This window comes from Mycetomoellerius zeteki, unplaced genomic scaffold (genome assembly GCF_001594055.1).
Source record: "Mycetomoellerius zeteki isolate Tzet28-1 unplaced genomic scaffold, Tzet1.0 scaffold838, whole genome shotgun sequence".
Lineage (NCBI taxonomy): Eukaryota > Metazoa > Arthropoda > Insecta > Hymenoptera > Formicidae > Mycetomoellerius > Mycetomoellerius zeteki.
Window position 1 is genome coordinate 87,642 of NW_017257871.1, and position 27,068 is coordinate 114,709.

Below are 27,068 nucleotides of genomic sequence, written 5' to 3' on the forward strand. Positions count from 1 at the left end.
AGCTTCATCAATGTTTTTGCTAATATTAAATCCTAATGCTATATTAATTTCTTTCTGAGTCTGCCTGCAACGCGAGGTCATCGTCCTTCGCCCTCGTTTGTTACCAATTGCTTTGTGGCGGCGGCGGTGGACTAAAATATAATTGCAGTTATAAACAAAATTTTACAGACATAATTTTAATGAAACATTTTATACACGCTTGTAATATTATATTGTAATAATCTAAATATAAAGTAAAAAAGTAACAAAGTAAAAAAGTAAAAAATTAACTTTACTTACTCTGGCATCTGCCACGTTCTGTCGTCATCCGTGTTGAGACTTTCTCTGAGAAAAAACGATATACATTTTTTTGCTTTTTTATCATTTATGTTTTCTTTCTTTTAGATTTGTCAATTAATTGAGAATACTAACGCTCTTGTTGACAGTAGGGTAGCATCTTCTACAAAACTAGATGATTTCTTGTATACTAGTGACAAAATATGAGCTGTTGGTGTGCTAATTATCATAACAATTGCGCCTATCAACGTAGCAAGCCAGAAACCGTCCTAAAAGTATAGATTATATATAAGAAATTTTATTAAAAATGAAATTTTAATTGTTTTTTTTAATTTAATTTTTATGCTATCACACATTGAATACATTTGTGTTTTTTCTTGTTTTTCTCACTATAATGAAATTATTTAATATTTAACTGATATATTTAATCATACATTCTAAATTATACATACAAAAGGGCTTAAAATGTGAGCACATAGTAAATATCTTAATCCTTCTAAAACGTCCCACAAGGGTCGACATTTGGATATTTCCGTATTCATTTCAGAGAATACGTGAGTTCGCCATTGATCTAGATAATTCGATAGTCGGTCCACATACGACTTTATTTTCTGCACATACGATTATTGAACAATGAATTTTAATATTTATAATACTTTCTGCCTCATGAATAGAATATATATATTTTTTTAAATAATTTGCAAAGAAGAAATTTTGAATATTACTAATTGAGCAATCTTCTCTCCCTGATGATCTATGTAATATTGTATCGTCCTTAGATGCGAGATTGATTGATTGACTTGACGCCAAAGAGGTTGCACCTGCAATTCTAGAACTGCAAGACGATAGATCAGATCGTCCTGTAACTTCATTAGCGGTTTCACTTGTCGCAATGTCAGATCCCGCATTGTTATTCCAATGCTTTGCAGTTCCCTGGCAATACTTCGATCTTGCAGCTGACGGGATATATTGTCCAGTTGATCCGACAATGTACTTATATCTTTACTCAGAATCGGACCTTGAATCTGTGAGCCGATAAAAAATAGCAGTTGTGATTATCGGGAAATAAAAAAGATGATTTCCTGGAAAGAGAGAGAGAGAGTACGGAAAAAAGGTGATAAAGTGAGTCCTTATTTTTTTATATCTTTTTTTTATTTTATTCAAGTCAGTGATATCGCAAATAATAATTTATTATTCTAAGTTTAATATAAAACGTATGAAATGATTAACACAATTCACAAAATGGAAAAAATTATTTAAATGAAAAGCGATGTTATGATGTGATTATTTGAATGTGACGATGAAGTGCTCTTCCTTCCGATATTTTTACAAAATTTGTTTTTTTTCATGTTTTTTTTATTTCCCATGAAGTTTAAATAGATACATTCTTGAATATATAGAACATTCTTAATGTATTGAGATATTATTAAGTTCAGAAATTTCTTTTCATGAATATATTCTCCTAATATTTTTGCGTTAATCCTATCCTCGTAAATATTCATTATGAACACTTCTCCCTAACTTTGCAAAAGTTCTCTAGGAATTGTTTAAAATGATGATCACCAAGATTTTTTTACGGAAAATAATGTTCTGCAACATTTTTCGTTAAAAACTCACATTACCAATTTAAGGAGTTCAATACAAAAACACTGACAAATTTACATTTAATTACGTCCTCGCGAAAATATAGTTATTCTAAATTTACTTATCTCCTCCAAATAGAGGAATATAGCAATTTAAAAGTTAATTTAGAACATAAACTTGTTACTTACAAATTTCATCATGTTAAACTTGATATTAAACTTGACTCATTACTTATGAACTAAATCATATTAAACATAATATTAAAATCATATAAAAAAAAACTTTAATATACTTTGTAATAGATAAATATTAATTGTCAATAAAAAGATCGCGCCAGTCATGACAGCAACTGTTTTTATATTTATCTCTAAAAACAAGTTAAAAGCTTTTGCAAAAAATGATATTAATTATTACAATATACAAAAAAATTATTAAAAAAAATTATTACAAAAAAATTGTACATGGAGTCAACATTATCAGGGGTCCATATTATCAACTTTTCCTGTAATCTTTTTTGCAGAATTTTGCTACATAAAATATCATTGTAAAAAATGGAAAAGCGTGTTAATTACATAAATAATTTTCCATATAGAGATTATAAAATATTAAAATAAATGTATATACATGTACGTTATTATACTTAATAAATTGGTATAGTTATGCATAGCTAAATAGACTTTAATTAGTAGTGGCTTTACACCATAATCATGGAAACAACTCGTTGTGAAATCCTTGTCGTTTATCATAGTATCCATCTAGCACTACGTAGTGATGCAGCTGCGCAATTTGTTACTTCCCTTTAATGCCAGTAGATTTTTCTTTCGAAAAAATTCTTCAAAGCCAAAGTAATCTGAAGGCTTTAATCAAGTTGTTAAAATCTAAAAACCTTCATTTTTATTTTAAAATACAAAATCTTTGCTTTCACTTGGAAGAATATAAAAATAAAAAGTTAGAGTATATTAACGAGAGTGACAAATAAACGTGCTTATAAATGAATCGTAATAAGTACCATAATTCTATGCGCGGTGAGGTTCAAACCACAGGCGTATAAGAGATCCTGAAGACGTTGTCGTAAATTTGGCGTTAATATTTGTAGGCCTTTCAAATCGACTTTAACATTTGAGATTGCTCTAGACAGGCCTGGCCATGCCCAATGTGCAGTCAAATATTCCAGTTTCATCGCGTTTTCCAACCCTAAGGCGGGATAAGCTGCTTCATTGTTTCGACATTTTCTGCAAATAAACATTGCTGCTGAAAACCGTAACACGCATTGTAACCGGTCGTTGTGTCTACATGTTATAACCTGAGGGGATGTAATAAAAAATATAAGTATAATAATTTACACTGCAGTGTACAGTTAAACTACATAAAAATAAATGTTATTAAACTCAACGATACGGTGTTTTCGTTAAAATATCTAAAACATTATTTTTCTAATCATAAAAAATGTATTTTTATTAGAAATATGATTGACATGGATTTTAAAAAAATATATGTTTTTTAATCGATAACTCTCTCTTGTAACAGTATCCAGTTTGTAATTTCCAGCGTCTACAATATTTAAGATCGAATATCATGAAGCTTTATTAGATTAATTAAAAACTTACTCAAAGAGCTCCTTGAGAGGAAATGCGAGCCTTCTTCCTAAAAACATTCGAGTTTCCAGCACAACTTCCATAGTATGATAGTTAGGATCGTATAGCGGTCGACATATCAACATTTCTGTATGACTAGCGATACCCAAAGCGATGATGAACACTGTCCATAGTGTAATCGAGACGAAACAGCTTGTAACTACACCACTGAAATCCGATCGGCATAATCAATCTGACGATCTGTCTTATTAGATCTATACGATAGCCATTAAAATGATTAAATCAAATTCTCTGTTATCAGAGCTTAGTAAATGATAATTTACCATAATGTAAATATTTATTCATATTGCAATATTGCCTGTTTTACATATGAAATGATTTTAACAACATATTTTATATTAGTGATTGTTTTCCGGTTTATTTGGAAACATATATAATATGGATATGGATTTAACCATAATTTTCTGAAAAGAGTAAGTAGAAACTAAATAAATATTAAATGTAAATAAATACGTTAGGTAGCACTTTGAATAGTTTGTAATACTTCTAAAAAAATGAAGTAATTAATATAGCTCTTTTTTATTGTAGATTCTCGATGGACTTGCATATTTAAAGATTCGTAAAAAATAATTATTAAAAAAGAAAGAAAACATGTTAAACAATAACTATATAAAATAATATTGTACAATAATTCACATTTTTCCGTCATTGGAGAGATGATAAGATACAAAACTCTGGATAGGTAAGATTAATTGATAGAATAGAATTATAATATATTCATGTAGAAATATATGTATATTTTATAAAAATTATTATTTAATAAAAATATGAAACTTATGTTATCATATCTCTCTCATTTTGCATATTATTTTTCATATTATAATATTATATAAAAGCAATATCATCGTATCAAAAATATCATTAATAGTAGTACAAATACGCTATAGAATTAATGTGTCATAAAGTTGCCTTTAATTCAAAAACAAATGATACTGAAACAATAATGATGTAATATAATAAAAAATGTGAATATAATTGCTTACAAAATAAATGTACATAAAATGAATAAAATTGTTTTGAGCAATATTATAGCCTATTATAAACTTGACGTAATATTTATTAGCTCGCTCTTTTGTCGAATAGATAAAATAATTTAAAAAAGATAAGAACTTATTATAAATATATAATATATAAATTACTACGTCAAGCTTGTAATATACATATAACTTAATAAAATATGTACACTTAAGAAATAATTAATTTAAATTTAAATTAATTTTTATTTCTAAATAGTATATTTAAAAAAAATAATTTACAATATTTATATATTAGATATGTATAATATAATAATTAAGAATAGTTCATTATCGCTAAGTGTCCATGATAATTTTACATAAAAAAGAAAAAAATTATTATTATAATGCATATATACATATATCTATATATATATATAAATAAGCAGAAAATGGAACTTTTTAAAAATAACTAGTCAACACCATTATTCGTTAACCGAATCGAAATAGTAACTGGTACCGTTACTTATAGTTATTGATTTGCAAAAGTAACTCGATATCGTTACATAAAAAATAACAGTTTGTTACTTTTCCGTTACTTTTTTTAATGCTGAAATAAGATCAGTCTAAAAAATTTTGCAATACTTTTTGTTCAATTATTAATGAAAGCAATAAACAATATTAACATTAGATTAGATATTAGACCGATATGTAGAAACATAACTAAGAAGCGAAATGACTTTTCGGTTCAAGCTAAAGCTTTACATACATACTAATAACATACATAATACTATTTCAGAGTAATTTTATGTAGGTATATATATATATATATATAGTTCTACAAACCATGCGCCGATTAAATTTTCGGTCTGACTACACAATTCGATTAACAAGTGATCTTTTTACAATAAATTTTATAGAACATGGTATCACTTCCATTAAACTTAAAGATTGGTATTCATAAAGTTTATTCTTATATTAATACAGCTCTGTGAGTGATTATTACGGCACTCTTAAGAGATGTCAAACTAATCATATTATAGAGTCGTATTAGTATCTCAAAACATTACTTAAAATGATCTTGAAGAAAGAACGAAACATGAATACTGACCCAGCTAAAAAAAAATTGATACAGGACGATTGAGAATGATAGGATTTCTATATGTATGATATTTCATAAGCTGTATCGTTAATGTTCGTCAGCATCAGATATGAATCCTATCATATTTTTTCTATAAGACTTGTATTTTGTATAGAAAACAAATGACAAGAATTCTATCACTATCTAACGTACTCTATCCATTGTATTTAATGCCATAAAATCTTACCTAATATAATGCAATAAAAGAGATGCCACGGAAAATGTAACAGGACTTTCTGCTTCTACTATGATTTATACGAGTTACATAAAGCTTACCACAAAAGAGTTGGACGCACTTTATTTTCGGATGATCCGCAGCGACAGCACAAAGCTCCAATCAGTAACGAAAGAATTGGTAAAATACACAGAGCACTGGCTGCACATATTAAAAGTAATCAGAACATGCGTTATATGTATTTTATTAGCCACTTATTCTTATAAATACGCCTAATATACATATGTTTCGTGTTTTATTATATCGATGTTTTACTGTTTTTTTATTTAATAATTACTTATTGTATGTAAACCGTTACTTTTATTTTTTATATGTATTTTATCGCATACATTATCCTAAATTTTATTTAAAACGCAATGCATACATATATAAGTCTCATTTTTGCTTAAAATAACAAAATTATTAAAAATTTTCTCCAAGAGCTGTAAAAGAAATCTGTGTATGTAAAAAATGTAACGTTATACTACACTGTATGTAACTTCAGATTATTGAGTTATTTTCGTACATGCGTTACTCACTTGGAAATGCTTTATATATGATCTCTACAATCATTTTTCAAATATTATTGTGGTGAATAAATAGGAAAATATTCAATGCGATCTCTCTTGAAAAATTTTATATACCTGTTCCAATGATCCATCTGATATGTTCGAAAGCGATAACATGAGGTACAACGTAATCCGTGATGTTCCTTACAGAGTCTATAAGCTGCTTTGAGAGTTCAAAACTGTTCTCTACAGTGCGTGTTTGATCGACAATCCTGGCACGTGCTGCATTGATCTCGCGTCGAATCTCTACAAAATATTAAATTTTGGAATATAAAATATTTTATAATTTTTTAAATATAAAATATTTCATTTTTCGCTGTTTTGTATACGAGAATGTATATCAGTGTCTTTGTAAAAAAAAGATATTCAAAATATATTCAAAAATATACCTATACAGCACACTAATGTTGAATCAATATCTCAGAAACGTTGAATTGCAACATTGAGAACATTGCAACAACATCGCGAAATGTAGATTCAATGTTGAAGAGACGTTACAGAAACATCTAATATCCGTATTGAATTGCAATGTCTGTGAGACGTAAAATATTTTTCGCATATTAATTAATTTAGTTTTATTATTAAAATAAGTATTATCGATTAACATCATATTCCGGAACACACACGACAAAATTATAATTGAAAAAAGAACGCTTTCCCCTTCATTTGGGAATTAATTTCCTTATTTTCCTAAGCAGTCCATCCATCCAATCTTGTATCCCATCCAACAGTGCTGAATCTCTGCAATTGCAATCGTACGGGAATTGCCGCTTCGATGATCCACGAACATTGAACGTTAGTGGATACATAACCGACATATAGATACGTAGAAAGACCACGACTCAACGTCGTGCATCGGACCGGTCAAACACAAACAATACCACACGCGCGAGCATTCTGTACGTGCGGTGATTCCCGCGTAAATATATATCGTTTAAAAATGAGTTTTGTTAAAGGATCAATTTAAGTGATTTAAATTTTCTATTTACATGATATTTTATTATTGTTCATTTTTTACAAAATAAAATAGATTTTGATATATGTATAATTTATTCAACGTCGTTTTAACGTTGCAGCAACATTAATAATCAATGTGGAAAATCAATAAAGATTCAATTTGTGGTTCAATTTGTGGTTCAATATTGTTTCAACGTTGCAGCAGCATTAACAATCAATGTAGAAGAATCAATATAGATACAACATTGCTAAAACATTGACTCTTCAAAATTCAACATTGCAACATCTCAGCAACATTCGTTCAACGTTCTGTGCTGTATGGGATATTAATGCGTTGAATTTTGATAATATAATCCTTAATATATTAGAAACAAATATCATTAATCTTTTAATCAAAGATAAAATATCATCAATTTTATCTCAGTGACAAATTAGACATAGTTCGTGGTATTTGTCGAAGTTATTTGTGGAATTAGCATAATTACCTCGCAAAATAACAAGATTCTCAGGATAATTCCATATTATTTTCATAATATTTTACTGTTCCGAAGACAAAGTTTCTCAAGTAATAATTTTCACTCTAACTGACTGGTAATATTATTAACACAATAGGAAGTGGATATTGAAAAATACAATTGTAATACCTTGCTCTTTCTATAAAGAAGTACGAGTTGCTACACGTCAATTCTATACGAAATTCTACGAGTTATTCGAAAGTTTATCTTGTACTAACACATAGAATACATTATTCCAATGCTAAACTTTCGTCATAATAATCCGGAGTCTTCATCGCGTGCAGAAAGTGCTTGGTAACAACCTTCAATCGACAGACGTTGAACTTGTTCGACTTTATCGTCCCGGCAATACGATGAACCTTTACAAATTTTTTGCAACTTTTCTTTTCGCGTAGTAATATTAATGCGATATGGATTTCGCATTAGATGCCGACCGTCACCACTCTATCGGATCTGTCTACCGATGGATAGCGGCGGGCGACAAGCATTATTGGTCGATGGCGAGTTGAGAGAAGTCGACAGGAGTACAAGTCCGCGTCGCTTCGGTTCATCGACATTCCAGCGCTGTAGCATCCATCATCCCTCGTTCCTTCGGGAATCTTCTCAATTTTCTTTATTAATAATTTCTTTGGCATCCTTACGCTTTATTAATCGAAAAAGCAATGTTCATCATCCTACAACACGGATTTTGTACGATGCGCTTATATGTATGTTATTACTTGCGACTATTTACCATAATGATATAAATTTGCTGTTGAATATACAATATATATGTATGTATAATTATTGCATTTAATTCATCTCAGATATTTAATTAGGAAAAATGACAATTTGTAATACTGCCATCAGACAGTTGCGTGCTAGTGAAAACCAATTATGAATGAAAAGAAAGATAAAAGAATATAGAATTTGAGAGAAAAAGATAAACAAATTTTATAAACGTATTTGCATCATTTATGGAAATTTGGTAAATCTTGACAAAAGGGGACTCAGCTCTGATGATTTTGACCTTGACATATATTATCGAGATCATAATCCTGAGTAACCTTGTACAAATTTTAGCCACTGCTCGCTGTTCGTTAAAAAGTTATTAATAGTCAAAATTAATAATTATTTCTCTGCTTATTATATGAAGATTCAGATGAGCTTAAGCAGGGAAATATAAGATATTGAAAAATGAAACATTATTATCTTACAGATTAATTATTTATTGGATATAATTTACTCATTATTTCTGAATGATTCACTACTTTATGTATGTAATGTGAGGGTTGTGCGTCCCTTTGCAGGGGGGGATGAGAGTCGGGGGTGAGAGTCGTGCGCCCCTTTGCAGGGGGGGAGGGAGGGTGAAAGTCGCTTCGTGTTGAAAGTCAAAACCTATGTAAAATAATATTTAACATTGCATGTATAGCAGAAATAATACGTTATTTTTCAAACTTTTTTGTTAATAACTTTTTAATGAAGGACGACCGCGGGCTAAAACCATCTGAAGATCATTAAGGGTCATGATCTTGATAACATATGTCAAGGTTAAGGTCATCCGAGCTAGGTCCCCTTTTGTCAAGATTTACCGGAAATTCTTTTAAACTATTTTAATTTTATTTTAATTTTTCTTTTTCTTATCTTTTAAATTTTGTTTAAAAATTATGTGAAATACTTTTATTTTCAATATTTTACTAGTAAAAACAACAGACTGATAAATAAAATCGTATGTGCGCATATACATATATTTATAATAGGAACGTAATTTTTATTTATAAATTCTTTAAGCTTATTTCATTTACGTTGCAAAGTAGGTACACATATGATCGTCATCTAATAAAACAGTGAAATAGGTCCGTGATACTGTCCGACATGACAGGCCATCAACGCGTGATTCTCTTAGCATCAATCACCAATCCTATCGCGAAAGTTTATATGGGCGTCTTGGGAAAGATGTATAACATGATCGCAGGGTTCACGAAGATGTTTGCTCAAAGCATTTACCGCATTTCGTTTGTCTATTAAGGATAAAGTCTCCTGACTCTCCCTTTTCCACTGTAAGATCTCGTGCTCATCGCACTCTGGGGCAGAAATGCTGACACGAATTCCCTTCGGTCCGTGACGAAATATCGTTTATATAGTACGTGGAAAAAGAACAGGAAAAGTGTGCAAAAACTGCTATTGAGAAACGCGACGTTCCGCACTTAATCTAAAAAACAGGAGAGAATATAGAAGGTAGGAGAGCATTTAATAAGATGAATTCATGTATAATAAATTGATATAAGCTTTTTTTGTTAGGCTAAAATGTTTCTACTTAAGTTTAATTCGAGAAAAATGCAACTTATCACTTCCTTACTTTAAAACTGATACAACTAAAAAATTGTAATTTTCGAGTTACTGTGTGTGTGTGTGTGTGTGTGTGTGTGTGTGTGAATGAATTAGATAAACATTACACCAATTATCAATTATCAATTATCGAAAGGGAACTAATTTAACATCATGAAAAATTTTTAATAAAACGTCATAATTCAAAAAGGGTTTTTTAAGAATTATAAAACAAAAATAATTAAAATGACATTTGATTATGTTGCTAATATATTTTTTATTATTTTATTAATCAATTATTTTCTGTCGAGTTAAGTAAAAAATAGTTTTTCACTTTTTCTGCAGAAAAATAATCTTATAATCTTTAAAATTAAGTATGTGTATATTAATTAATTATGTGATTTTTAAAGTAAGGGAACGATATATGTATTAGTCACGGAAATAGACATATAACATTGATAAAAAATTATCTGTGATAATAATAATCTCATTTTTAGACCGTACATGTGAGAACACAATCGATAAACTAGAACCCTATATCGGTCGAAGCTAGATTTTAAAATGCTTAAATAATTCTTGAATCACTAAATATGCTATATATGTACTTGACATATATACCACACCTGTAGTCTAACAAACTGCGCGCCGAAGAATTTCCGGAACGCAATTAAACCATTGCAGTAATCTCGCGAATTAAATTAATTTCTAATAATTTCGACTCTCTCAAACAGGCATCAGATTTCAAAGATGTTAATATGTTGAAAAAACTTAACTAAATTTAATGAGAAAAATATTACCTCGGCCAGGAGTCGAACCCGAGGTAATATTTTTCTCATTAAATTTAGTTAAGTTTTTTCAACATATTAACATCTTTGAAATCTGATGCCTGTTTGAGAGAGTCGAAATTATTAGAAATTAATTTAATTCGCGAGATTACTGCAATGGTTTAATTGCGTTCCGGAAATTCTTCGGCGCGCAGTTTGTTAGACTACAGGTGAATTCCGAAAATTTTTCGGCGCGCAGTTTGTTAGACTACAGGTGTGGTATATATGTCAAGTACATATATGGCATATTTAGTGATTCAAGATTGAATTATTTAAGCATTTTAATATCTATGATAAGTTTAAATATTGAAAATCTTCAAGTACTCATCATATTATTGCGTGCTACATAAAAAAAATTATAATATCTTTTAAATTATTTTAAATAGAATATCTTCAATCAATGATTTAAATTTTATTTTATATTTTTATTAGAACTATTATGATTATAGATGATCGTTCTTGAAATAACCCTTCATGTAGAAATAATTCATTGTACGTATTCGGAATATTTCACGCTGAAAATTCATGCGTGTTTTATGCAACACAGCAAGGAATTAATATATGAATCGCATATATCTCTTGGAAGCTGTCAACATTTTGAATTCGAAATAAGATATTCTTTATAAAGCTTGATGAAAGCAGAACTACAATCTTATATGCTTTAAAGATGGTTGAGAGAGAGTGAAGAATATTCGAAGGATTCTAGTTTTTGTAATATACAAGCGGATCATATGTAAATATAAATTTTGTCGATGTAAGAAAAAGGTAAACATACCGTATGTTGTATTTGCATTAACTCATTTTCGATTGCGAATCGATTCCGAATATTTTAATTATTAGAACATCAAACTGCACTTCCATAGAACTAACAAGTTTGTGTTTTCTCAACTTCGTTCGCGATAAAACGTGATCTGGTTTTAGTCTGGTTTGTTTACTTTTCTTTCAAAGTTATAATATGCCTTAAATATATCACGATTCGTAGTATAATATACATATAGATAAGAATTCATAGCATAGATAAGGGAGAGTAAGGAGGAAGAGAACACTCGGTAAAGATAACGTGTGTGTTATATGAAAAGAATATTTTTTTCAGAACCTTGCATCTCTCTGCTTCTTCGATATTTGATAGACTTTGCGTCGAAATATTGAAACGTTCAAAAAAAAACTTTCAAAAGTTAGATATGTCTGCTTCAAAATATACGTAGCATTCTGAATGTTTATAATCGGATCTTCCAATATGAGAAATCTATTTTTCGCACTCTTCGTTCTATCAAAGTCGGCTTTCCTCACCGTTATTCCCTCTGCTAAAGTTTTCAAGTTATACGAAACGCACTGATATTAGTGTTTAAAGTACCGAAAGTCTGCCGTAAAATGTTGAAACAAGTATATGCATTTCTGTTCGTCCGTGCATCTACACGATGGAAATTTCTGTGCCACAAAATCCATCAGACTTATTTTCTTCGAAGCTCCGCGTAAGGCTTTATTCTTTAAGGTAGTCGAAATATGCATTCCACACAGTGACTAACTAGAGCGAGATTTATCGACATTTACTACAGTTTAATCATAGTGAGTGTTCACCATGCTTCCATGTTTCTTTTCTTCATCTTTCCCTTCTATTATTTGTAGTTACAGATTGCTTGCTTTCCTTCGTGATTGCCGTCTAAATTTGCACGTGGGAATTATTCCACGAATCAGCTGACGCGTTCATACAAATTCGTAGAAATAATCGGAAATAGACATTTTAGTATTGTAACTGTAATTATTATTATGAGCTTACAAGTTTTAATTATATCTATTATATATAATTATTAAATATTATAAAATTTTATTAAAATTCATGATTTTTACGTATTATTATTAAATATTATGTGAGTTCTTAGTAAGTATAAGTCATTATAAACATAAAGTCTTAAGATAAAATATCAGTATCAAATCAAATTTCTATCATGGAAAAACTTATAAAGAGTTAATTAAACAATATGTAAATATGAAAGAATATGAAGAGAACAAGAAATGTATGTACCCTGCAGTAGGTATATCTTCGCAATCGTAAATTAGCGAGTTATTCCGTGAAAAGCATGCAATTGTTCGTATCATTTGTTAGTTTGCCAGTGGAACGCCGTGAGCCATTTATTCAGCTTAATTCGCGTCATCTCGCATAACATCCAGAGGAACCTGGCAGTGAAAGCTCTAATTTAGCTTTCTTCGGGAACGCGAGCTCTTCGACGAAGTTTCTCCACTGAAGTGTCATCGCGATTTCCGTATGGCGTCGTGTGTGCCATAACGCATCATAATACATGGCATCAATGTCGCAAACTTTTCTGACGCTATAGCATATCATTCTTCCTTTTCCTATCTCCTTCCTACATTCTAGCTGTTCTCAGACAAACAGTTACACACTCAACTAAATTCCATAGAGTCTACATACGTGAATTCTCCGAGTGCATGTTTGGCTGCAATTGGTTTGTATCGAAAAAAAACTCGCTATCGAGAACGCGGTTCTTGTAACTTTTTTCCGATATAATATCAATTCGGAAAATGGAATCGTGAATATTCTACCTACGGTTGCGAGCATCCAGCGTGGTCCTGGCAATGTGATGCGGTACATGGAGATACTCCCCGCGAGCCTGACGTCCTGCTTCCGTCAAATTTTCCCGACTGGTGCTTCGTAAACGCAAAAGACGATCGTCCCTCAATAGCTGCGATAAGAAATATAGAGGATGTCTCAAAATAAGCAAAACGAGTAGTAGATCTAGTTATTATTTCGAAGCTCGTATATTTTAAACTAAATACAAATAAAGATTTTATTAATATCTCTTGCTATAAAAAGTTGATCTTTTTAAAATTTAAATTTGTTTATTTTGTTATTAAAATTTGACTTGTCATTCTGAAACTGTCAGTACGAACAATATAAGAATAGAGTTACTTATATGGAGAGTAAAGAATGGATCGATATTGTGTCAGCGGTGAATGAATTGTTTAAACTAGCGAGTTTAATATTTTTCGCGAAATAGCGAAATTATTTAAAACAATGTAAAAGCAGTGTGATTTTAAGAAATAAATAAAATTGTGTATTTTTTTATAGTTTTTTTTACTAATACGAATTTTTATTAATAAAAAATCGAGGTAAATGTCTATTTTGGAAAAATTGAATAAATGATAAATTGAGATGGGAAAATGGAAATGGCGTGAGAAAAATACTACTATTACCATGTAACGTAGTTCTATTCATTCAATGACGATGAGAGAAAGGTGCATTTGAATTTGGAAGTGTACTACTTACGTATACATACGATAAAGCGTGTAAGCTTCGTGATTAATAAAACATAAAGAGGAAAACGGCAAAAGTTTCCGCTGTACATTCTACTGCAAACAATCAATTTAAACAATCATTTTCTTAATTTAATATTATTAATATTGATAAACTGATAAATAATATGGAAATTGTATTAAAATATAAAATATAAAATAAAAATATAAAAATTATGTCAAAATATAAAATGTAAAAGTTGCGATTACTATAAAGTTCATATAATTACAGTAATTAAAAGTATAATTAAATTGTAGAGGAATATAAAATAAGCATATGAAAAAATGCGACGTATTAGAATAGAAGTAAATGTAAAAAATTTTAATTCCGTCATGCATAAATTTCAAATGAAATAGAGAGTGAGAGAGAGAGAGAGAGAAAGAGAGAAGGAGGGAGAAGGAGAAGTTTTAATTAAAATTCCGAGAGATAATGGAAAATAAATATCGTTATATAGTTCTTAGATTATGCAAATATTAATCACTATAATTTTAATTGTTTACAAATGCATTTTATTCATCCATACTTATTGAACTATTTTCATTATTTAATTCATATAAATAAAATAGAGTATTATAATGAAAATATTACCGCGAATCGAATCGTTTATCCTGAGCGAACCTTGGAATGCGATTAGACTGAACGAACGTCAATCGTAAAGTTTATTCACCCGTTCTATCCGTAGATCCAGGCGAATCCCCGAAGAGTCAATGACAGCACAAAGAGAACGATCTGGACCCGAGCATGCTCTCACCGCACCTTCCAAGTCTCGCCGTATCTTGTTCGTTTCCCTACTCAATTCCAATCCGAGTTCGTAAGCTCTCTCACTCTCCCTGAGCAAAGATTCGGTTTTGGCAGATAATTCTTGCGTCGCTGAAACATACGATACGATACCATTGATACAGTCCGTATTCACTGTTCTTACTTTTGGTCTAGCACCTTTAGAAACTAATGCAGAAATCATCTAACAATAAGTTTACTGTATGAAAATTGAACTCACTTGGATTGCATGTATTTATTATAGAATTGAGTATCACTAGCACTGACACTTATTGATTGCAGAATGTTTGTTTCTCAACAAGATGTTAGAAAACTTTGAATATGATCCTGAAAGGTGCAAACTCTAGACCGCTAATGTAAATCTCTCTTCGTAATTTAATAACTATCTACATTTATCTTCGTCTACGTCTGATAATAACTCAGATCGATGGACTTAATAATCTTAGGACAAACTTTCGACATACTGGGTGCTTGAGTAAGCTATCAAACTATTAGTCGACAACCGAAAGTAATAACGCGCGGTATAACGAAGCAATTTATAAGAGGCCGCTATTCGCCATTTACGTATTAGACTTTGTCTGCACTGATGAGAAATACACGATAGCGATATCACGTTTCCGAGCACTTGCCACTGTAACAGGTTTTCGTTACTTGAATTAATACGCTACGAACGCACACCGTCAAGGAAAGCAACCCTCGAGTCATGCCCCGTGGCTATACTTTAGACGAAGTATACGGCGTGTACTACAAATCAGCACACCGACTTCAACTTTTTCTTCTTTGCGCAATATTGCAATGATATTTTATCATTGCAATATTGCGCAAAGAAAAAAAGTTGAAGAAATCGTAATAATAAAAAATTATTGACATACTAACTATATGTATTTATTATATTATGTACATATATCGCGGCACTAATTAGTAATTATACATTAGGAAAAATGCTAGTATCTAAAAATTTAGTTAAACAGAGTAGATTCAGATCTGAAGATAATTTTGTTAGATCATCAAGATGTATAGGACGGCTAAGCTGCTCAGGATCCCTATTCTTGAAAAGTATTGCATACGTAAAATTAGAGAAATATCATAGTATACGTTACGTATACTATAGTATGGTCCAATAAAATTATTTTCAAATATGTATCCAGCTAAATTTTTATATATTCTGTAAAATCGTTCTTCTCATAGGAAATGAATGTAACTTAATAATAACAGTTCAAACTGTAAAGTCTGTATAAACTTCACTTGTACACACAAAGTTAAAATTTTGTCTAATTAAAACTTTTTAGCGCGGGTGTGTATGACTTTACTTTTATTATTTACGTTAGCTTAATATCGGCAGTCTATTATTTACTTGAACTTTTACTTCGTAGAGATTCATATATATTACCAAGTATCCAACTATATTAAAGCCACATAACTTTTGTACTTCTTAATAGCATGGATAAGCTATACATACTCTGTTGATTGAAATAAATCTTCCGCAGAAGAAAACACGTTCAATTTATTTTGAGAAACAGTTTACTCTCCCACGGCTTTCATTAACAATTCTTGTAAGTAAACCGCGTATTACGAGTTTATTTCAGAACACCCGGTACAGAGCACTAAGTACAGCGTGTAAATATGATACACGTGTAGTGATTAGGCGAGGAGTTGCTCGAAAGGAGATAGCAAGAGCGAGAGGCTCGTAGTTGCGGTAGTACCTGCTAATTTAGTTAGTGCACTGTTAGTAACTTAGTACCGTGACTAAGTGACACTTCAGGCCGAGAAGGTCACTTAACGGCGGCGAATTCATTTGAAGATCGAATAACGTTACCAGAAACAATCTGAACCAACCGTAACGTCTAGTAAATTGGCGGTTCCTGAAAGTAACATGTTACATTTACGTATATGTTGCACAAACGTCTTAATTACACGCGCTCGATTAATTAAACGGTATCAGACATGCAATATCGTTGAATTAAATATACAAGCATAGCGCAAACGAACTTAGTGTAAAGAAATGCGTTAAATTAGAAGTGATTGGTATCTCTTTCATTCCTACAAAAGTCATCTATTTCAAATTAATAAAATTTTAATGAACGTGACTTAATATGCGCGATATATTCCGTCAAAACATGTAATTTTGAGTGATGAATAAATGGTGCGATGAATGAATGAATGATCGCATGATGCACTGCAGAATCCGATGAAACCACGGAAGTCGTCAAATTTATTATGACCGCGCGCGCAGTTCGTGAAGCAATGAATGAATGGCGCAGTCGCTCTTCCACACAGAACGTATAATTTGACGTATGAATATTATACGTAGAACGTGAGTACGTTGTGTAGGTATTACGATTACAAATATGCAAACATTTCGGAGTACAGCCATCTTGCCACTTTAACAAATATTAGTATGGAATATTCTCGGCGATATCCGTACCGGATATAGCAACCGGAATCACAAAGGGCGCTAATTTCCCATGTTGTAGAATTTGGTAATAACTAAAAGAATGTCTATCTATATATTTAGTAAGACTCAAACTTTCAGCTGCAAAATAAAAAATCCTAATGATTTTTCGCGGCTATATATCCAATAGATTATCGGGAACTAGATAAATTTTACGCAAAATGCATTCCTATGCTTTTAAAAATTATTATGCAATTAACTTTTACAGGATAGGAAAGCCATTACTCACACAGACAACAAACATTGTCTAGAAGATCTCTTTATAATGTCTTTTAGATATCTTTTAGACACGTATGATGTCTAAAAGAATGATGACTTCGTGATGTCTTTATGACATGCATTTTGAACATATTGCATGTTATTTAGGTAAGTGGCGATGAAACAGTGTCATATTTTTAGACAAGAAATAATATAATGAATTATAACAATCTTACTCAAGGAAAAATTTAAGATTTCAATAATAGACTCTTATCCTCTCTAAGGATTAATTACAGAAGTTATATCTAGAAATTAGCGAGTTAACTGAAGAAACTGCGCTTGACGTTATGATTTTGACATTATATCAAAGTTTGCTTTCTATCTTTTTCTATAAAAAAATATTTTTATTATATTTTTTACCATTTCCCAGGTCAACGAGCGCATCCAGTGCCACGTCAAGTCCAGTCTCGGCAGAGAGCTCGACCTGCACAGGTTTGCCCAATAATTCCTCGACATCTGTAAAACACGAGCAAAATATGCGTCGTTTACCTTTAGTCTCAACAGATGTTCCATTAACATACAAATATTGCGCATGCATATACAAAGGACGGATCATGTCACAAGCATAAGCCATTTAATATTCCGCAGACACTCCTGGTAATATATTCGCTCTATCAAAAAATTTCCTGCCGATCACAGTTTAAAGGCTCGACAAACGTATGAAATTATTAGAATATCGAACGAGAGTATAAAGAGTAGAGTGATGGGATGAACGTTAAAAATGGATTGTGATCGCCTCGAGCTAACGAACACACGACATCCATGTAGTATATAAACGCGAGCGACATTGTAAATCCCGTCACGTCGGTGCGTGGCAGTAATAATTTATCCGCCCTGTATCCGTGTCGGTTATCGCAATCTGATAGGAATTTTGAACCAGTGCAGGTGGTTTGATAATATAGGCCTTTGACGATAACATAAAATCTCTGATAACTATTATATTTCCATTTCTTTTACAAGAGATTCACATTGGAGTTTCTGGTAAAGACAGATAGCAGAAAATCGATATCCGGTGTAAACGCTGCGGGTTGTACCCAGTCAATACTTTGGAATCTTGAGTTCAGTTTGCAGTATCGATCGCTGGGGGAGGGGAAGGGGTGTGATTGGTCTTATGATATATGTTCTCAATATATGGACTTTGAAAGAAACGATGTAGTCACGTTGTCGATAAACTGTATCGTTGTCGTTCCACTTGGCGCACGGTACGTGATCAGAAATTGAGACGGGTCGGCGATGTGTATGCGCGGGCTTTATATTGACCAACTTGCATAATGCCCGTGGTTGCATTGCACTAACGAGCTCAATTTGCCAGAGGTTGTTAACGTGTCAGTGGCGATGGACCCATTACGCGACGATTATAGACTGTCAATAGCTTTCATTAGACACCTATGCGTCTCACTAGTCGTGAGAAATATCATTAGACGACAGTGCCGGACATCAACACCTCATCGCGCTAATTCATGCGTTTGGCCCATATAGTCAGAATTGCTGAAGCGAAATCCCATCGTGAAATCACCAGGAAAGAAATTTCTGTTCTATTTTAAAGCAAATAAGCTCAGTACGAGGCGCGTAATGAGTTAATGGTTCGAATGTGCCTTATATTCTGTTCCATATCACGGGCAAAGTATTATTCGATATAACTCACCGTTTGTAAATAAAAGGTACCCCATCGTCGCATTTATGCATTTCATAAATAAAGGCGCAAAAGATTTATAGTCTTCCTGTCAGACATGGAAATTAAAGCACTTTGTTTTTCAAATAAAGTAAAATGGAAACGATGCAGTCCTAAAAGTACGAAAAAAAAATGCAGTTTGTGTCTAATGGTGTTCTCTCTTTCCAAGATAGAATTATTCTAATTATCGAGATGAGATGCTTCCTTATCGCTTATGAATTTTTCTCACGCACTCGTCGCCACGAATGCAAGCCAAATCAACAATATCGTTATACTTAAATCGTTATACATTAACAAATGATTTTATCATGCGTGCAAGTGAAATGAATACAAAGCATAAAATATTACAAACAGCCACACAACCTGCGAAAGAGCGATTAAAAATGTTTCACCCTGCTAGCGATTGCATCAAATGTATATAGATATATCGTAAATGTAAAAATGTTATATAATTCACAAGCGTTACACACCATTTAACTAAAAATATTTCTGGTTACGGCATATGACAAGAAATTACCTTGTGTCCGTGACTATCCTGATATCATATAAAATGAATAAAAATAATCAAACTGAATAAAAGCTTTTGAAAATGTTAACATAATTTCATATTTGAATCTTTTGTTGGAATTCATAGATCATAAATAAAAAAATATGATATTGTTCCTCATTATTCTCATACTGCTGCGTATTGATCTATGTTTCAAAAATATTACAGTACTCTCTCTCTAAATTTCTCGGAGTGAAATCTCACTCTAAAAGAGTTAAAATACTGTCACCATTGAAAAAGAGTGAAAAATTTGCACTCTTGAATAAGAGTGGCAATTTTCACTCTTTTGTTTTTGGAGTGAGATTCATTCCAAAAGAAAGATATCTCACTTTTTTTTTGGAATGAATCTTACTCCAACAGTATGAAATCTTACTCCCAAAAAAAGAATGAAAATCTGCCACTCTTATTCAAGAGTGTAAATTTTTCACTTTTTTTAAATAGTGGCAATATTTTAATTCTTTTAGAGTGAGATTTTATTCCAAGAAATTTAGAAAGTATTATTTAATTTTCAATATATAATTACTTAATAATTTTTATTTTTAATAAAAAAAAGGTATTAAAGTTTAGTTTTAAAATTTTTATTAAAATTATAATAAAATTTATCATGTTTAAATATTAATTTTACAAGCGTCTCTTTTATATTGATCGAACAAGCAGGCTCAAACATTTACCGCACTGCTAAATTGTTGAATTATATTAAATATTTTCCGATCACATATTTATGGTCAAGTTTACGCATGAGAAAATCGATTAAATTGTCTAAGTGACTATAACGTTAAATGTGAATCTATAGCTAGATGTTGCGGTGGAATTAGCTAATTTGCGGTTTTGTTCAAGAATCAAGAGCAGAGAGTCACAATCGAATGCTTGTTGCATCAAAATAGTTGAGCAATCAAACCACAAGCGGTTCTCCGCTTTCCGTACTTCCTTCGGATATTAGTTAATCAGTTGCGAGTTGCATTTCTGATCACTATTAGTAATAATAAAAACTTCTTTTCTCTCTCTTGGTAGAAAGAAAGAATTTTTTCACAAGCGCAGAAGTGTACATGATATTATATTTATTAAAAATGCATAAATATTTTATAAAAATATCTATTTTTCAATCTCATTTTTTAAGCCTTTGTATTATATTATAGTGTTTAATAAAAATCTTGCATTATATGATTTCTGCCCAATTTTAACGTTTCTTTCTTATTTTTTGCTTGTTCGCACTATATTTCTTACACGTCGGTTATAATGAGTGAAAACAGAAAGTCTAAAAGAACCAGCATTTAAGACGAGCGCAATTACAGTAACTGGGTTACGTACGTGTAACACACGCCAACAGGAAAAAAGCATTCGGTAAGCACCTCAGGCGTCAGTGCATGTTGTCTTCATTACACACACACATATATATATGATAATACGCTCTTTTTGCCTGGAGCACTTTCCGTGCTCAGTGTCTTAATATCGATTAAAAAGAAAATTTCACTCACTGTCCAGATCCGCGAGGATAGCTTCGCTAGCCACGTCCAAACTTCTCGTGAGGCACTTTCGCAACTGTGATGTGGTGTCCGCGTGGTAGTCCTTTAAATCCTGTAATGCCGTCTCTACTGTCATAGGGAGCTTCTCGATCCCGACCGCCACCACCTCGTTGCATATTATCATTGTCACCATGCAAGACCTGAAGCAACGCACCAAAGATTATGAATAAAGTAGCGAGTGCTTGCTTTAGGTAAAAGGTTTTCCAACGTCATAGTAAGACGAATAGCTGTCTATTTAAACCTCCTATCTCTCTTCCACTTAACTTCATTTATTTTCGCTCCCATATTGCTCTAATATTATATAATAGCTACTTAAACGTAAATTTATTATAATATAATTTTTATTTTAATTAACACATTTATATACTGTGTATATATTATTTAGTACCGGGTAAATATACACTTCAATTTTCTATCACTACTAAAAATTATTAAAAATAAGACAAAAACTGTGGTTTATATCTAGTAAAGATCTTCCGTATTAATTTTGAAATAATAAAATATTTTCATAATCATGGAAATTTCACCATCGCGACGATTACGTACTCACGAAGTGTAATCAACAAGGGCAGAAGTATCAAGGAACACGAGTAGGGTTGGAAGTGAAGGTAATAAGTTTTGGGAGCGTCGTCTAAGAACAGAGAATCGTCATAGATCCTACCCGAGTATAAAGACGAGAATGGTGAGGAGAAATGCGAGAACACTCGGATGCCGAGAAGGTTTGTAATCCTCTCTGATTGGACGACAGGCGAGCCAAAGTTCCATGCCAGGTATTATGCAGGCCAATACGCAGCACATGCCTACTAAGACCAGAAAAGCTGCTTCCACGTGCATAGACTGTAAAAGTAAGATTAGGACAATGCGTTTGAGAAACTTAACAGAAGTATTTATGTGACGTTAGATCGTGAAAATTATGTATCGTGTACGTCGCACGTTATAGGATATTCTCTTCGCAGAAACGCTCTCGGAAATATCAAGGATTCCGTTGCAAGGATCTAATAAAGACATGCGCTTTCTTTAATGATCCACTTCATCATTCACCGGAAGTTAAATATTTTTAATTTCTCAGCGTGATTTCGCCTTACCTCTGAAATCAATTTACTGGTGTTTATGCGATTTTCCACGGCGTCCACTAGTAGATCTGTAACGAGCACGATGAATTATAATCACTATGCATCGCTAATTGGAAGAAAGGCGGTAATAGTACGATAGTAGTCAAGAAATCTATTAAATTACTTGCTGGATAGAGAGCTATAATTAAATGGTAGATAAATTAATAGTCAGATAAAAACACTAAGAATAAATTCTCACGTCGATAATATGTTATAATATAATATTTAAAAAATAAAAAAATTCTGTTTCTTTTACACGAATATATGTATATATACTATGCTAATAATCGATATCTTTTTATATAAATATCGTACTCCATATAGGTAAAAAATGTCTTTTAACTGCGATTTGCAGTCATTTATAAAACTTAATCAATCATATAGAATTGAGAGTAATGAACGTTCGGGTATTTGAACGAAGAGACATTTGAACGAACAAACATTCAAATGCACGAATCGTATTTTGTAACATTTTACACGTGTGAAATGTCGCTCCATTTTTTCTAATTGAAACTTGCGTATGAATTATTAATACGGCTTGGCGTCTCATAAAATGTTGAAAATCGATCCCAAAACGAATTTATCGAAACGCATGTATTTTAACAGTTTACAAGCTTACTAAAAGAGATTTTGCGAAAACCATTTACGATTGCCATTAATCTTACCGGTCGGTATGTCGTAAGGTTGTACGAAGGACAAGAAGCCTCTGAGGTAATCGAAAGCGAACCATCCCTTATCGAGATGTAAACTCGTCATCTTGTAACGCTCCTTCGTAGTGAATTTCAGAAACTTTAGCCTTGGCTTCTCATCCCAGTCTTTGGGTAAGGTCAACGTTCTCGGATGCGACACATTCGAGTTGTTCTTCGTACTGTCTACGAGCACATCCGCCGCCATCATGTCCATCTCGCTCTCTCGTGCCTCGTTTGGAAAACAAAGAATGAGAAAGCTGTCGGTGGTCGAACAATTGTTATTGCTCGGGGTCGAATCAGTTGAGACCAATTCTTGAAGCGTGTGCGCCCTCGAGGTTACGATGAGTAGAAGGAATACTAGAAATTTTAGAGAAGCGGAGCTTATACGATGTTGTCGCCTTATCGTTCGCGCGCGAATCAGAATAATGAAAAATCTATTGAACTTTCATAATTAATAAACTGTGGAAATTATTATTTTAACATTGTATTAGAATTTTATAGAAAAATTTATATTATTATCTCTTTAGACATTTTCACGAATTTACGTGATTTTGTGTGCTTCCTCATTTCTTTATTAATATTTTTCCACGATATACGTTTGAAAATTGCACTGTTTTAAGTTGCGTTTAAGTGGCAGTAAAATTGAAATTCCAACTAACGTTCTCTCTCTGGATATCGCTTTACGTTTCACTTAAATCTTAAAGCGTACACGCGCAGAAAGTACAGCTTTTCTGACGTATATAAAAATTTAGCTAGATCTGAAAATAATTTTGCTGAACTATTAGAATAATTATGTAGGGCATTAAAGCGGGTTAATCTCAATCAAAACTTTTTGCAGCATTACTTATTATATTTAAATTTCTTTCATAATTATTTTGATAGTTCATCAAAATTATTTTCGAATTTGTATTTACCTAAATTTTTTAATTTTTCAGCAAAACCGTTCCTTCCATATAACACTGTTAGACGATATTTTTAAAAGAATCTGTGTGTTTAAAAAAAGTATAGCGTTAAATGTGTTGTTTTTATTATTTGATAGTTAAATCGTAACTAAAATTGATTGCGTTTCAAGAACCTTGTCTAACATTGCTTTGTCTGATATTCTGATATTATCGCTGTAGGAATTTATCATTTTAGTGTCACTTAATTTGTGACAAATTGAATTTCCTCGTTGTAGTAATTTCCTTCTAATATTTGGCAAATCCTTCTAATATTCGGCGAATTCATTACCGATAGTGGTATTCGAAATGAGATGGAGATTATTTAAATGTCATAATTGAAGATTACACAGCACAAGCAGAAGAGCTTTGAATCCTTATGAAATACAGTATTTCAAATACTACAATCTCTGTCGACACGAAGTTCAAAATAGAATGTTGCTTCTTCTATTTGCGCTCCTTTACGTCGAACCTTCTTGAGAATGATAATTTCGAAGCGTTTCAACAAAGAACGACACGGTATCATCGCGAAAATTAGACCCGTATTTTGCACAACGTGAAATCAAGATATAAAGTGATCATGCCTTGGATTACTGTCATTTTCCGCTCGCCGATTTCCAACGTTTTTCTCCATATGATAATCGGCACTAATAATGGTTACGTCTTTATTGAATCGCAGTTGCAGGTAGACTGTCATTTTCAGTATTTGTAGAGGCTTCTGCGAAACCCCGCAAGTGGTATTGTGATGTTGTCGAACCCTACGGAGACAATAAGTTACATTGGGGATTGACCAAGCAAGAAAAATGGTGTCATGCAATATACTATAAGATTAAGAAATGGTGCAAAATCGCAGTTGGATCATGCAAAATAAAAGATGTAGATAAAAAAACAAGTTATAAAAACAAATTATAATAACACAATGTGTATTGTAGTAATATAAACAATATTTATATTTTAAGTAAATTTGGAAATAACTAAGCAAAATAAATTAATTAATAAACCAAATTAATTTGTCGATAGCCTGTAATATATTGAATGACTTGTTGAAACATTTATGTACCGAAAAATGTTTTGCAACATTTGTATTTCTATTAAATTAAGCACGTAATTGCTGACTCAGGTACCAACATTGCTCTCACATGTAATAAATAAATTCCGAATATTAAATAACAATAGTAGATAATAAATGAAAATTAATTTTTACTTAATTCTTGATACGTAACAATGATTATATGATCTTAATTTTCTCATTTAATGTGAGCCTGTATTATTTATTATTTGATATAAAATTTACAGGGATGTTAACGTTCTATTAGTCATAGATATATTTTTATGCGGCGTATGTAGTTTATGGGAATATTAATGTACTGTTGATCACGGAGTTATATCATTCCTGGTCAAAAACAGTTCTGCTCAAAAACAGCCTGGAAACAGTTCGGAACATTGCAGTTCTGTCGAACGAAAAGTTAGTGAAATATATCAATAAAGTTTTTACTTCTGCAATTTGTTACAAAAGTTAGCTAATGGGAAAAATTAATGAGGCTACTATTTCAATTCGAAAATGTAGACTAATAAAGTGTCGTAAAACATATTTTTATATATGTACATCTCTCAAATGGTTTTATTTGCTTTTCTTTATTCTTATTTATATTTATTAATGAAAAAGCCAATTAAAAAAAAATAATATAATTAAATTCTTTGCGCAAGTTTTTTGCCGCAGTTCATGATCTTGACGTCCTCGCTACATACAATACTTATGAAGGAAAAGAGACAAATACTAGCTTACAGTATAAGCTCGACTACATCGTCGATAATCCTTTGGAGAACAGGGATCAAGTGAATATAATGCGATTTATTGTTCACTTTTTATTAACAAAATCTTCGAGTTAAAGTTAAAATGCAATTCTAAATTAAATGATGGTAACGAACTTAAATAGAAATTTCTTATCAAACACCAATTCATTATAATTCATCGAATCTGTCTACCGACTACTGACGGATATTATGTCCGCGGAATGTTCTCGCGGAATTACTTAGAAAGTATTCCGAGGGTACGTTGTAGAATGTACTAACGACTGGAATTTTAACCGACGTCTGTCCACTTTGTGCCTTATTAAATAGCGCTGTGAGGTTCACGTGGGAGACTTTGCTGTATATAATGTACACACATATATATATATATATACACATATATATATACACACATATATATATATAACAAAAGACATGGTCAGAAGTATTTAAAAATAAGTTAAAAAATAACTTCTTTATTAGTCTTTTTTTTCTATATTAAACATAATTCTGTAAATCCCGTCTAAAAACTTTAGAGACATTCTGACTTCAATTTACCTACTTATATATTATAAAAGTTATTAAACTTTATAAACCTATACTTGCATACAGAATGTATAAGATGAAGTGAGAAATGTTAATTCAACAGACAGTGTTCTAATAACGTGTAAAGTTTTACGTACTCACAAAATCTTTTTTCATGAACTTCGAGATATTTGCAATGTTTCTCTCTCGGCACAGCGTTAAACCTTATGCGCGACTAAATTGCAAATTGTAACATAAAAATAAATATCGTGCAGATATTGTGGTAAAATATTTACAAACATCGTGCTACAAATAATATATTTTGTGAAACATTTTACAATCGTAAAAGTAATGTGATTAAGGCAATGATAATGTATTATTTGAAGCGCTGTTGCGTGCATCTATTTAAAATATTTTTCTTTCGCGACATCTAAATCACTGCGTAATTTGATTCCATTTTTTCGTCCGATAACTCCCGT

The 27,068-nt window shown here is 31.6% G+C and overlaps 2 protein-coding genes across 2 annotated transcripts; both read right to left on the bottom strand.

The window, feature by feature from the left end:
- Nucleotides 1-50: 50 nt before the first annotated feature.
- LOC108730088 (prominin-2) lies at nt 51-18,445 on the bottom strand. The gene is made up of 13 exons (XM_018459576.1): nt 18,314-18,445; nt 18,153-18,248; nt 14,973-15,175; nt 13,559-13,694; nt 6,468-6,638; nt 5,886-5,985; nt 3,468-3,662; nt 2,870-3,092; nt 1,002-1,301; nt 729-887; nt 412-545; nt 280-324; nt 51-131 (listed from the first exon to the last, which is right to left on the bottom strand). The coding sequence occupies exons 1-13, from the start codon at nt 18,324-18,326 to the stop codon at nt 101-103; spliced, it is 1,806 nt and encodes a 601-aa protein (XP_018315078.1). The 5' UTR covers nt 18,327-18,445; the 3' UTR covers nt 51-100.
- Nucleotides 18,446-21,478: 3,033 nt separating this feature from the next.
- Nucleotides 21,479-23,540, bottom strand: LOC108730080 (uncharacterized). Its single transcript, XM_018459568.1, has 4 exons — nt 23,312-23,540; nt 22,620-22,675; nt 22,196-22,371; nt 21,479-21,674 (listed from the first exon to the last, which is right to left on the bottom strand). Exons 1-4 carry the CDS (start codon nt 23,538-23,540, stop codon nt 21,479-21,481), a joined length of 657 nt encoding a protein of 218 aa, XP_018315070.1.
- Nucleotides 23,541-27,068: the final 3,528 nt, after the last annotated feature.

Bases quoted from the DNA above. Each gene is read 5' to 3' on its own strand.
- LOC108730088 (XM_018459576.1), bottom strand. The intron at 3,663-5,885 runs GTAAGCTTTATG...ATCGGATTTCAG, and splicing joins GTGCGTCCAACTCTTTTGTG to TGGTGTAGTTACAAGCTGTT. The intron at 546-728 runs GTATGTATAATT...CTATACTTTTAG, and splicing joins CTCACATTTTAAGCCCTTTT to GACGGTTTCTGGCTTGCTAC.
- LOC108730080 (XM_018459568.1), bottom strand. From the start codon at position 23,540: ATGGCGGCGGATGTGCTCGTAGACAGTACGAAGAACAACTCGAATGTG. The intron at 22,372-22,619 runs GTAAGGCGAAAT...TTACTTTTACAG, and splicing joins CCAGTAAATTGATTTCAGAG to TCTATGCACGTGGAAGCAGC. The intron at 21,675-22,195 runs GTAGGATCTATG...GCGTTGCTTCAG, and splicing joins ATTCTCGTCTTTATACTCGG to GTCTTGCATGGTGACAATGA.